We start from the raw sequence: 14,338 nt of genomic DNA on the forward strand, positions 1-14,338 counted from the left end.
TCCCGGGTGGAGGTGGGGAGGGGAGAGAAGGAGAGGAGGAAGAGAAGGAGGAGGCGAGGAGGGGGTGGGGAGGGGGGAGGGGGGTAGGGAGTCAGCACGGACATGGCTCCTGACTCCAGTGCAGAACGTGAGTGACTGAGCAGCAAAGCCCGAGTGAGCGAACAACGAGCGGGCGGGCGGGCTCGGGCTGTGGGGGGGGGGCAGTGCGGCGCGGGGACGGCGGGGGGGGTGGGGGGGGGGGGGGGTGGGGCGGGAGGGGGGGTGGGGGGAGGGGAGGGCGGCGGCGAGGCTCGAGAGGAGGAGGGGGTCCTCGTGAGCTCCCTCCCCCCTCAATGGTCTTTCTCCCCTCCCCCGCAGATGGTCTCTAGCGACCGGCCCGTGTCACTGGAGGACGAGGTCTCCCATAGTATGAAGGAGATGATTGGAGGCTGCTGCGTTTGCTCAGACGAGAGAGGCTGGGCCGAGAACCCGCTGGTTTACTGCGACGGGCACGGCTGCAGCGTCGCCGTGCATCAAGGTAAACACCCCGCCAACCGCCCGCCCGCCGGGCCTCCCCCAACCGCCACCCCGCGCCCCGCCCGCGGCCCCCTCGGTGCGGCCGGGGGCGGAGGGGAGAAGTGCGTGTGGCCGCGCCGTCAGGGGGTGGGGAGCCCCTCGGGCTGCGGGCTTCCCGCAGCGGGCTGGGGGGCCGGCCGGGAGGGGCGGGCGGGCGGCCGCGGCCGGGCTGCGGCGGGAGGCGGGGGGCGGGGGCCGCTGCGTGCGCCCCTCCTCTTGGTCCGTCTTCCCGCCCCTTTGCCTCTGGCTGGCTGGCTGGCAGCAGCTCGCCAGACTTCCTGGGCTGTGGGGAGGAGGGCTGCTGGCAGGCGGGGGTTGCCAGGCTGCCTAGGTTACTAGGGGAGGCGGCTGCGGCGGAGCCCGGGGCGGCGGCTGCTGCTGCTGCTCCCGCTCCCGGGGCTCGGGCGCGTCCGGGGACGGGCTGCCGCCGCCGCTGGTGCGGGCGGCCGACCTTGACCGGAGCTCCGACTGGTGACCGGAGAAGATGAGCCTGGGGGCAGGGGCTCTCCGGTCTCGGTGAGTCCTCGGGCCCGGCGCTGAGGGTGCGCACGTGCGGGAGGGGGCTGGGAGGGTTGTCAGGGAGTCCCCTCCTGCCTGAGCCACCGCGCTCTACTCCCGCAAAGTCCTGGAAAGGAGTTCCAGGGAAGCCTGCGTCTTCACTTCCGAAGGGGAGGAAGCAGCCGGCACGGCAGTGACCGTGAAGAGCCCGGTGCCCGTGTTCCGGTAAAGGGTAGAAATTCACTGTTGTTTCTGGAGAGTGAAGTCCTCCCGCAAGAGCAGACTTAGTCTAAGTGCAGGCGTCAGGGCCATCAGAGAACCAGAAAACGTTAATTTGGTGTTTCTTGTATCCTGTGGAGTGAAGGCTACCATGGGCAGTTATGGGGAAGGCTGACACGTACGTTTTATACATTCATCCCGTGCTTCAACATTTGTATTGAAACGTTACTGGTTCCCCCCCCCCCCCAAGCCCTGTCCTAGACAGTGTAACTTGGGGAGAATTGGATTACGTGCTCTTGAGGTACATTCTCTGAGGAAGCCAGGAAAGAACGATTGAGATTGAGCTTTTAATACAGCGTGATTTACTTCTGACAGGTTTCCCTCATGTATTTGAATATAACCTATATTTACAGATGCTTAAAACAGTGGTGTTAGTAGAGCAGGATAGTGTTTAATAGTATAGAAATGTTCCCCTTTTCTCAGGTGACTAGTTCAGTATCTTACAGCAATGAAGACGTAGGTTCAAGTATTACATAAACAATACTAGAATGCTGATCAAATGTTGGGGCCTTTAACAACTTTAAAATATTTACTTAGAACTAAGTTGTAATATGTGATTCTATTTTTTTAGCGTGAGAGCATGATATATGGGTATGAAATGTTGGTAAAAATGCCTTGCCTAAACTAAAATGTTTAATAGGCTTTTAGCTGAATTTGATATTGGCAGAAGTTTTCTTATTAACTAGCCACTAAACATGTTTCTTTGAAAATAATTCAGCTATATTTTGAATTAGGTAGTAAAATTTGCCTTGCCCAAGCAGCTATTTGTGGACAGAGGTGAGGGCTTAGAAATGATTGCACACCTGCTGTGTTCTTTTGTAATGTGGTTTTTTACTCTTCTGATATGGTATATAGCTTTGAGTCTGAGATTTATCATCACCTTTATTAGTAACTTCATTAAAATCATGTAGTTGAAATTTCAAGTCAGGTTATGACTAGCTTTTTAGCTAGTGTATATATACACATATATATTTAGAAATAAATATAGTGACAGTAATTCAGAGCACTATATTTTAAAGAGGTTAGAGGCATTGGGGCCAACTGTATTTCCATTTACATATTTGAAGTTAAGATTATATAATATTTTAGCAAGACATTTAATTTTTTTTTGTCCTTTTAATTCAGTTTTAAAAGGTGGTTTGAAAATCTTTATTTAAAGTGTGATGTGGAATGCTTACTATGATTTAAATTTATGCCAAAATGAGAGGATGAAGTTCTGAATTTTTGTTTCACAGAAAAATCTTATGAATTGTGGTAATATTGACATACTGGCCTTTCCTTTGCAAAGATGTGTTTAACATGAGTGACATGTTTTGGTACTAATTAAAAAGCAATGTTATGTTTAAGATTTTAAGTTAAAATACAATACTTTGTTTTTCTTGTTAAGCAGAATATTTCCTGTTCTATTGAGTAAAGGAGAACAGGTTTTGAAAAGATTTTAATTTTCTATGATTTTTGAGATTTTTATATATACATACATGTATATAGTAAAAACAATCTTATTTTTATTCTAACAGCTTGCTATGGCATTGTTCAAGTACCCACTGGACCTTGGTTTTGCAGGAAATGTGAGTCTCAGGAAAGAGCAGCGAGAGTGGTAAGGGCTGTGTTCATTTAAAACATTAACCTATTGTAGATAATACAGTTTAGTATAACCTTGCAGTTTTTCTGCAGTTTGTGTATTGTCAAGTTTTTGTTAAACATCTTATAGAACTAATTTGATTTTTTGGAGGGAGGAAGGCAGGGCAATTGGGGTTAAGTGATTTATAGAACTAATTTGGACTGAATATTAAAATATAGTTTTTTAAAATAGATTTGAAAAAACAAGGAACTTGGAAATGTTTGAACAATCCAACTACCTATTGACTTCCTTTGAACTCCTAAAAACAGAAGTTAAAATTGGGATTCATTAGCAATTTCTCTGAATTGGAAAACACAGAAATGAATATAAAGGTTAATCATCTGGTCACATTTGAGCAGTATGTAATAGGGAAACTAGTTAATGTGTTGACTCTGGTCTTTTTTAATGAAAGATTCTGAATTTCAGTTTAGATTTTACTCTTTTCACTAAATCTGTAGACATGTTACGTTAATCACATTGAAAAATACCCAGTATGTTCATATATTGCCACATTTGACATAATTAAAAAAAAAACCAACTTTTTACTTGGCTGTTCTTTTTATATTCTTTATAGTATTCCTGTGGTAGAATATGATAAAAGCTGTTCTCTGATAATATTTTTGGAAACACTGAATAGATAGATTAAATTTTATTATTTTTATTTGTGTATTACCTTGTGCACTGTGATCTTTCTTTGCTCTTAGTTTTGGGTGAAGAAGTTGGTAGGAGATAGAAAAGCATTTTTATTCTCTTTCCAGACCTCCAGCAAAAGCAGTTCATACTTTCATGTCTGGGCAGTGTTTGGTCATTAGGAGCAACAGGTGCACTGATTGTCCAGAGATATATTGATCTCATAAGCAGTCAGATGTATATATTTTGTAAAGAGTAAGACACAAATATGACCCAGAGTAAAAGTACAGGAATTAGGATATGGTAAGAGAAATTAACCTTAACATTTTGATGAATTGGAAGGTTAACTTTCTTGGTCTTTTTGCTTTTTTGTTTATGATTAAAGTGATGGGTTGAGGGACATGATGGTATGCAGCAGAAAGTGTTATAGAATTTTTTTTTTTAATGTGAAGGTTTTTTTATTTTTTTGAGGGGAAGGGCAGGCCAATTGGGGTTAAGTGCTAGTAAGTGTTAAGTGTCTGAGGTTAGATTTGAACTCAGGTCGTCCTAACTCCAGGGCTGCTGCTCTCTTCACTTCGTCACCTAGCCACCTCGGGTTATAGAATTCTTTTGATGGGAAGGCTGCATAATGCTTATAGATACTGTTTGGAAAACTAAGAGATGTTTAAGGGAAAATGATAATAATAAAAGGTAACATTTGTATAATACTTTGTGCCAGGCACTGTGCTAAACACTTTACAATTATTATATCATTTGATTCTCATAACCACCCTGGGAGGTAGATGCTGTTATGATCCGTGTTTTACAGATGAGGAAACTGAGGCAAACAGCTTCAGACAGAGGCTAAGTGTCTTGCCCATGGTCATACAAGTGTCTGAGGCCACATTTGAACTCAAGTCTTCCTGACTTCAGGCCTGACTTTTTATCTACTTTGACATCTATGCAAAAGGGAGAAGAATAGGATTAAGAGAGAGAGAGAGAGAAAGAATACCCCTTTTTAGCTTTCATCAAAGAGTTAAGTGGGATGATAGAGTGGATAATTTTTAATAATCGTCTTGGTTTTTTTGTCTGCTGAAAGATTACTATATAGGAATCAAAGACATTTACTAGGTTTTCTTTTTTTTTTTAATAGTACTCTATTTTTTTTTCCAATTATATGTAAAGACAATTTTAAACATTTGTTTTTACCTAATTTTGAGTTCTACATTTTTCTCTATCTTCCCCTCTTCCTAAAATGGTAAGCAGTTTGATATAGGTTATGTGTAAACATGTAAAATATATTTCCATATTAGTCATGTTGTGAAAGAAGAAAAAGATCAAAAGGAAAAAACTACAAAGAAAATAAAGAAAGTGAAAATAGTATGCTTCAATCTGCATTCAGACTGCGTCAGCCTTTCTCTGGAATTGGACAGCATTTTCCATCATGAATGTTTTGGAACTCTTAGTTCATTGTATTTCTGAGAGGAACTAAGTCATTCACAGTTAATCGTTGTACAATATTGCTGTTACTGTGTACAGTATTCTAGTTCTGTTCATTTCATATCGCATCAGTTCATGTAAGTTTTTCCAGGTTTTTCTGAAAGCATCTTGCTTTTTATTTTAAAAAGATTTTTCTTCTTTGCCTATGCTCATTCCTTCATTTTTTCTTTTTCTTTTCTTTTTTATACTTTCCATTTTTTCCCCCACTTAATAGTATTTTATTTATTCCAGTTATATGTATAACTTTGTTTCTCTTTAATTCTAGTACTGCACTCTTATTGAATAGTAGTGGTGATATAGGCATTCTTCCTTTACCCTTGACTTTATTGGAAAGTCTTGTAACTTTTCTTTCTTAAGTATGTTTTTTCTTAGATTTACATAGAAAGTATTTACTAGATTAAGGAAGGAGAAAAACTTACATTTTAATTGGGGAGACAGCATGTAAACAAATGAGTATATACAAGATATATACATAGTAGATGGAAAGTAACTTAGGCAGCTGGGGTGACTAGGAAAAGCCTTCAAGGGTTTGATAAAACTAGGTTTTTCAGAGACTTGTGTACTAGTCAGAAGAGCTTATACTTTATAGGCTGTGAAGATTTTTGTTAGAACTTCTTTTGGGTAATTGAAGTATGCTTTTGAATGATTATTTTGGCAGCAGTGTGCAAGATAAGTTATTGTACTATTTTATATGTGAAGTGAGCCCTAACTGGATTGCTGATAGTAGGATTCTTTTCATTGATAACTTTTTATTTTTATATCATCTTCATTTCCTGAATTGTTATCCCTCTCTCTCCTTATCTAGCTAGATACAAGATACAAGTTTATACAAGAATAAGAGGCCCTAGGCAGGGAGGGGGAGGGGGAAAGCGAAAGGGAATGGGAACCAAACCTAGAAGAGGAAGCACTTCTGGAAAACTAACCAGTGCATAAATTAAATGTGACAGCATAATGGAATTTTCACACCCATAGTTTCCCAGCCTTTTCAAAGGATGATGTTGTTTTTTCTCACTTCTTCTCCTGGACCCAGTTTCTTGGTCATTATATTGATCTAGTTTTCTAATTTTGTCATTTTGTATTTTGTCTTTATTTCTGCTTGTCACTGCATCAGTTCATGTAAATCTTTCCGTACTTCTCTGAATTCTATTTCTTAGTTTTTGCTATTTTAAAAAGTGTTACTATAAATCATTTTGATTTTATAGGATCTTTTCCTTTTGCCTTTGCCCTCCTTGCGGTAGAGTTTCTATAGCTTGTTTAGTTCAATTCCAAATTGTTCTCTGCAATTATTGTACCAAATATAGCTCTACCAGGCTCTGCATTATTATGACATAATGTGTCCTGGGAGTGCGAGGTTTTTTTCTTTTTGGTGCTTACTATCTATTAATTCACTGGTATTAGGTGTTTTAGAGACAGACAAATTCAAACATAATTCTTGTCCTCTCGGAACTTAGAATCTAGTAGGGGGAAATGAGATCTGTATAGAAATCATGATACTACATGTTCACATTTAGGAAATGTGAAACAAAGATAAAGTTCTATAAGAAATAACTAATGATTAGCCATGTAACCTTGGGCAAGTTACTTAGCCCCAATTGCCCTCCAAAAGGCAAAAAAAGAAAGAAAGAAATAACTAATGATTGCATTGTGTAGAGATTGTTGAAAAATTGGGAGGTGAATGTGAAAAAGTATTGTGAGGGATAACTAAGCTATGTAGAAAAAGGGGTCAGAGTCAAATATTACTCTCAGGTTTCAAGCATGGGTTACTACGATTAAGTAAGGTAAGACTAAAAGAAGAGAAGTTGGTTTAGGCTAGGAAAAATGAGTTCTGTTTTTAGCATATTGAATATTTTGGAAAACAATTTGGAACTAATATTTGTAATATATATTTTACATATGCATTTGTATTTTATATTTATATTATGTATTATAATAATAGCAATATTTATATAGTGCCTATTGTCTGCCAAGCACTGTGCTAAGCATATTACAAATATCACTTATTTCATTTGATACTTATAAAAACCCAGGGAGGTAGGTGCTGTTATCCTCATGTTACAGTACTCTAACCTGCTCATGCCCTTTGACCCAGAAATAATTTTATGTGCAAATTTGAGACTACTACTATGGAGAGAAATTGGGACTGGAGATAGAGAATTTTCTATTGCTGGAATAGAGTGTAAAAGAGAGATGGGTACTAAAGATAAGAATCTTGGGAAATGCCTCTAGAGGTGGAAGGGAGAAAGAAGTTAGGATTGAGATCTAGAGAGGCAGAGAAGTAGTAGTATCATATTTTGCAGGGATGGTGAAGGAAGGCAGGATAGTGTCAAGAAAGTGCTTACCTTTGGAAGTAGGAACCTACATCTTGTCAGGGATCATTATGCAAAGACCAGAAGACCATTTATTGTGGGATGGTATAGAGGGAATTCTGATGTCTCTTGTAACACTGAGGTCCTATGTTTCCTAACTGCAGGGGGTCCCTCCTACATTTAGGTTTATGGACTAAGAAGTTAATGGTTGTTTTTGAAAGTAATTTCATTAGAGTGTGTAGGGGGATTAGAAACCTGCTTTTGTAGGTAATTGAAGAAAGTATGGATGATGAGGGAATTTTGGCGGTGGGTATATATTAGTGATTCTCAAGACTTTTGGGTCTCTGGACCCTCTTATAACTCTGAAAGATTATTAAGGATTCCAAAGAGCTTTTGTTTATGTGGATTGTATGTATTGATCTTTACCATGTTAAAAATTAAAGTGGGTAATTTAAAAATAATTTTGAAATAATAGTTAACCTATTACAAATTCACTTAACATTTTAAGTGGAAAATATCTTTGCAAACAAATACTGAAAAGTCTTAAATATTTTTACAAATTTCTTTAATGTCTTCAGTGCAAGACAGTTGATTTCTTATATCTGTTTTCTGTATTTTGTCTTTTGTGATTGTTATTTGTTTGAAGTATGTGAAAGAAATCCAGCCTCACACATATATGTAGTAGGAAAAGGGAGGAGTGTTTTAATAGGAGTGTAACATCTTAGTATTATTATGAAAATAGTTTTGAACTTATGGACTAACTTGAAAGGGTTTCAGGGAACCATAGAGGTTTGCAGACCACACTTTGGCAACCACTGGTATAGGTCGTTAATTGGAGAAATAAATCAATAGGTAGTTGCAGTTAGGGTCAAGGACATTTGTAAGGCAAGGAGATAGGCATTTCTGTAGATAGAAGAGTCATCAGTGGGGAAGGGGAGATTTGCCATCTACATTTAGTCGACTCAGTTTTGAATCTCTACCTGGGGCTCAGCTGGTCTGATGAGTGTGTGTGTGTGCGTGTGCGTGTGTGCGCGCGTGCATGTAGTCATCTGATGGTCTACATTTAATCTAGGTGGTTGAAAACCCAGCTGCATTTTCCATCCAGATTTTCCAGGAAACCAGGGCTGAACTAGAGACCTTGACATCTTCTCAACTGCTTGGCCAGTACCTTTTCCTTCTTACCATTTCTTGACATGGCTTCCTAGGCTGAAACTCCTATATGTATTATCTTCCTGTATTAGAATGTAAGCACTTTGATGACAGGGACTTTCTCATTTTTGTGTTTGTATTTTCCCTACATAGCTCAGTGCTTGGCACATAAAAAATGTTAGCATTAATATATGAAAACATTAGTAACACTTAAAAAGTTAATACTTTTTTTTTATTCATTTGTTCAATCATTTGAATTTCCTTGAGGATTAAGTAATTGGAGCCCCTCACCTTTTGGTTTTCTATGTCTTTATTTTGAAAATTCAGTTTAAGTAAATAATGGTGAATCCTAAATTTACTCTCCATATGATGTTAACTCAGTGATTTTCAACTTTATATTCCAAGTTGCAGTGGTTCATTTCAGTTGTCCTGTGCTTTAGTAATATATAGACATAGACACACATACCTGGTTTTTAAGAAGCTTATGGACAGAGGTAGAATGGGGAAAGCATGTGTACAGATTACCATAAGTCCAAGGAGAGGTCCAAGTAAAGCCCTATTAGAATTCTTTTTTTTTTTTTCCTTTTGGAGGGCAATTGGGGTTAAGTAACTTGCCCAAGGTTACATGGCTAGTTTTTTTGTGTGGGTGTTTAGTGTCTTAAGGTCGGAACCGAACTCCAGTCCTCCTGCTTGGGACTGGCGTTTTACTCACTGCGCCACCTAGCCGCCCCCTATTAGAAATTTCTGAAGAGAGATTACTTTGACCTGGAGGTTGGCAATAGATTGAAGGTCACAGAAAGTTTTGTAGAGTTCATGGCATCTGAGTGGGAACTTTAAAAGGAGTAAGAACAAATTGGGGGGGAAGAGGGGGAGAGAGAGAGAGAAAGAGAGAGATCCATCCTGGTGTAAGCAAGGGCAAGGAGACAGAAGAGGGCAGGATAAGAAATTCACTTTTGAAACACAGTATGTGAAGTGGAATGGTATGAAATGAAAGTGGAAAGGTAGACTAAAGCTAGTTAGTATTAGTAGGAGGCTTTTAAGTTGGAGCTACTCACTAGCTTTTTGAATAAGGACTTCCTGGCTTGGAGGAAGTTAAAAGTGAGGAGGAAACTGGTTCATTTCCTTTATTTGGCTGCAGATTCTCCAAATAAATGATTATGTGGCTAAAGGGAAGCAGGAGTAGTGGCTAAGGACCATCCATATCTGTATTCATATTGGGTTGATGAGATAGTAGCTCCAAATATGGTTTGTAAATTTTTTCTTTTTGTACAGGAGAGACTCCTTTGCTCATGTGTTTGGGATGCTTCCTCCTTTTCAGGGCTGAGATGAAAGTGGGAGAGGTATTTGGGGAGCAAAACGTTATTTTTTACCTGTTTCCAAATCTATACTTTGGGATCTTTGAGTTCAGAAGAATATGAAATTAGATTGTTTCCTGATTAGCTTTAGGTTATAGCTAATGGGTAATGTGGAGAGTCTTTTCTATGATGTCAGGTACCATGAAGCTGCTCTTTGGAGCTAGATGAATACTTTATCTATAAGGTTATAATAAGGATATCTTCTTAGTGAGTTTTAGGAGTAAAAGCAAAAATTGAGGGATAGTTAATGTGGAATTGATGCTAATTGTCTGGCAAGTGCCAGGAGGTAGGTCTTAGTTTGTTCTCTCAATTGAGGACTCAAAGGCCTTAAAGGGAGTGCTTAAGACTTTTGTTGTTGAAATTCTACATGTGAAATACTAACTCACTTTCCATAGGAATGGAGGAGGAATAAATTTCCAATACACAAAGATTATAACAAGGCTTTACCTTTTAAAAATAAATTTTTTTCTATTACCAGTATTTTTTCCAGCATCTCTCCTGGTCCTCAGAAAGCCATACCATACAACTTAATATTTTTTTAATTAATTAATTAGCTTTTAGTTTACAACATTCAGTTCCACAATCCCTTGAGTTTCAAATTTTCTCCCTCTCCCTCTCCCTGTCCTATCCTCTCCTCCCCACCCCCCCACGATGGCAGCATGTAATCAAACATAGGATCTACAAATACCTTCATTTTAAACATTAGACAGAACTTAATTTTTTTTTTAAGCAATTGGGGTTAAATAACTTGCTCAAGGTTACACGGCCAGTTATTTCTGGGTGTGAAGTACCCTGACCCTGGACTCGATCCCCAGGTTATTCCCCACACTGGGGCCAGTGCTCTTACTTGCTGAGCCACCTGGCCACCCCTAAGCAATTGGGGTTAAGTAACTTGCTCAAGGTTACACGGCCAGGTGTTTCTGGGTGGGTGCTAAGTGTCTGAACCTGGATTCGATCCCCAGGTCATTCCGACACTGGGGCCGGTGCTCTTACTTACTGTGCTACCTGGCTGCCCCAGAACTTAATATTTTTAAGAAATATATTTTATTCCCCACACCCCCAATTACATGTTAAAACAAATTTTTAACAGTTTTTTAAAGTTTTGGGTTACAAATTATGACCCTTTCTCCTTTCCTCCCTCCCTTCCTGTTATAGTAAGCAGATATAGGTTTATGTATATGCAATCATGTAAAACATTTCCCTATTGATAATTTTGTACAAGAAGAATGAAAGGAAGTGAAAAATAATGTGCTTCAGTCTATTCAAACGATATCATTTCTTTGGAAGTGTATAGTATGCTTCATCATTTGCCCTTTGGGATTATCTTGGATCATCGAATAACTAAGTCATTCACAGTTCTTCGTTGAATAATAATATTTCTGTTAATGTGTGTAACTTTCTTCTGGTTCTCCTCACTTATGCTCCAATCAGTTCATTGTAAGTCTTTACATTTCTAGGTTTTTATGGAATCGTGCTACTTGTCATTTCTTATAGCACAATAATAAAACTTAATATTTTTTAAGAGGAAGAAGAGAAAATAGCAAAACCAATCAATACATTGAAAAGTCAATATATTAATATAGCTTGTTTGTGTTTCATGGTAAGCAATGTTGACTCACTTATATTCCTCAGTGTGGGAGAATAGCAGCTACAAAAATTCTAGAAGCAAAACCATATCATATTCATAAGAATGGGTATAGAACTTCAAAGACCAGACATTATGAAAAGCAGTGAAACATTTAAAGTTCTGTTGGCCCTTCTGTAGCCTTGCATTTTGGAATTAGGAGTCTATTCTCCTTTTACTAGGCATTGGAGAGCTGCTGAAGGTTTTTGAGTAGAAGAATAATCAGAGCAATGAATTTCCTTTTAGAGTGAAGAAAGACTTAGAGAAGTGATATATTGATTGTATGACCATTTAGGAAGCTGTCATCATTTGTTTTAAGATTGAGAGGTTTTGCATTCTTTTTTTTTCCCCACATGAAACTGCGAATCTCCCATTACGTAAAGCTTACTTTTTTGGTATGTAGTCAGTTCAGCAATTTAGTATGTAGTCAATTCAAAGCAACCCTGCTTGTCTTTGATTCCTTCTGGCCTTCCTTCTGTTAAAAGAATTATGATTTTGTAAAGAAGTAATGAGAGCCTGAGCGGTTGGAATGGAAAAGAGTTGATGGATATGAGGACTGACCAAAGTAATGTTCATAGAACTTGGCAACTGATTAGATATGGGGAGGGAGAGGGTAGTCAAAGATAATTCTAAAGTTTTGACCTTGTTGACTTGGATGGTGGTATCATTATCAGAACTGGAGAGGCAGGTTTTTTTTTTTTTGATAGCAGCTATATGCAGTTTTGAATTTGAAGTCCTGAGAACAAGATTGTATTACAGTACGGTTTAATAACTGATAACACAGTGATGGTCCTAATCAAGAAAAGGTTAAATTGAATAATATATAGTTTTTTTTTTTTGGAGGGGGAAGGCAGGGCAATTGGTGTTAAGTGACTTGCCTAAGGTCACATGGCTAGTAAAGTGTTAAGTGTCTGGTGCCGAATTTGAACTCAGGTTCTCCTGACTCCAGGGCCACTCCCAACACCCATTTCTTTTGCCAAATTTAAAAATAAAAAAAAATTTTTTTGAACATAAGCACCAACAAAAGAATATTTATACACACACACATACATACATACAAAAGGAGAATTGTGCTTGAAACTATGAATCTCCATTTCATACTACTTGCTTTATTTTTAAAAAGTACATAGTAATTTCACACTTTACGTTAAAAACTGGCTGTGTGCTTCTGTGCTTTCTTGTGAAATTCCATCTGTTCCCTTCTGTGCATTAAAGAAATGTTTCAGTAGCTCTCTTACTTTGGCATCACTATTACTCTACCACTTCTCTTTTTCAATTCCTTCTCCCATTTAAAAACTGAGAGAAAAAAAAATTGAAATAAATAAGTATAGTCAAGCAAAATGAATTCACACAGTGGTAATGACCAGATAATGTGTCACGTTCTATACTTTGAGTACCCTCTTAGAAGGTGGATGGCACATTATTTGTCCAGTATGTTCTTTGGAGACACAGTTGGTCGTTTGATTGATTAGAAATTTAAAATTTTTGAATTTATTTTTCTTTATAATGTTTTGTGTGCTTTTTAAATTCTCGATACTGCTTTTAAGTTGCTGGATCCAAAAATTTAATAAAACTCATCTACTTTATCTCATGATAAAATTTTTATATATTATATTTTAATTATCATCTTTTTGTAGTTATGAAAGGAATTATTAGGGATTCAGAGTTCAGGAAGTTGAGAAAGGGGAAGGGGAGGAAATATAGATTTTTTTTCCCTAGAAATTTAGCAGTAGAAAAGAGAGGGTAGTGGCTGGTTAGGGATAAGTAGGATCAGTGGAAAGTTTTTGTTTTGTTTTTGCAGGAGTGGAAAAGTTGGGGAGGGAGGAGGTAAGGATATGGAAGACCTGAACCTGTTTGTAGGCTGATGAAAGATTGTAAAGAGGAGTGATTGAGATTGCATTGAGTGAAAGGGGATGAATAATGGATCAGGTTTGTGAAAGGGAGAGAGAAGAGATGACATAACCCCTGAAGTCTCTGCTAGGGGCTAGACTTGAGGGATTAGACTTGACAAGAAGGGCTATCTCTGGAGACTGGAGAGAAAGAATGGGGAAGACATTGAAAGATTTAGAGGAGGGGAGTTGAGAGTTTCCTTGGATTGTCCAAGCTCATTAAAACAGGTACCTAACTAGGTCATCTCTGGAAGGTACAATTAGGACTTTGAAATGAAAAGATAGTTGATATGGTGTTAATAAGGATTGAGTAAAAGGATTGTTGTGAAGTAGTGAAAGCCCATTTGATACTAAGTAAATATAATTTCATAGTGCACCAAGTCAGCATGAATTCAAGAATTCCTTCAGTATCACTCAGCAACTTGGGTATAGGGAGAGAGGAGGTAGATGGTAGAAGTTAGCCAGGGTGGAGAGGGTTGGGTGGGCAGTATCTACTTTTTGGTGCCCATCGTGCCCCCCTCCTCCCCCAAGAAAAAAAAGGGGAAAGGATTTTGGCAAAAAGAGGAAATGCAGAATTTAGGATCCCAGAGTACTTTTTGAAAGGTAAAGTGTAAGATGAAGTAGAATGGAATAATAAAAGAGCATAGAAGATAAAAAATTCAAGCAAGCATGAGGCTAGGGTGATAAAAAATCCAAAGATAATATCAGCTGGAGAGAAAGATAGTGAACCTGGTGCCAGAATGATTTTGAAAGAAGTCTTTATTGTTTAGGAGCTTAGGGACATGACAAAGACTGGGAAGGTGAGTAATAAAAGAAGTCAGTGAAAATTGATTTTGTTTGCAATGAGAGGACTGGAAGACATTGTTGATATAAATCTTGTTGTTTTCATTATGTATATACTTTAGTGATCCTTGATAAGAATGTATTATTATTATTATTTTTGCTTTTTGGAG

General features: G+C 38.6%; 1 protein-coding gene across 1 annotated transcript in view; it reads left to right on the forward strand.

Moving 5' to 3' along the window:
• The window catches only part of MLLT10 (MLLT10 histone lysine methyltransferase DOT1L cofactor), a 235,757-nt gene continuing 221,419 nt past the window's right edge, over window positions 1-14,338 (forward strand). The window contains exons 1-3 of the mRNA XM_069086119.1: window positions 1-153; window positions 358-517; window positions 2,850-2,929. Of these exons, the coding sequence (XP_068942220.1) occupies window positions 358-517; window positions 2,850-2,929 (240 nt within the window). The 5' untranslated portion in view covers window positions 1-153. The remainder of the gene's footprint in view (window positions 154-357; window positions 518-2,849; window positions 2,930-14,338) is intronic.

Source organism: Petaurus breviceps, unplaced genomic scaffold (assembly GCF_028583685.1).
Source record: "Petaurus breviceps papuanus isolate PSGF00001 unplaced genomic scaffold, PetGlider_PUasm1.0 178, whole genome shotgun sequence".
NCBI classification, from domain to species: Eukaryota; Metazoa; Chordata; class Mammalia; order Diprotodontia; family Petauridae; genus Petaurus; species Petaurus breviceps.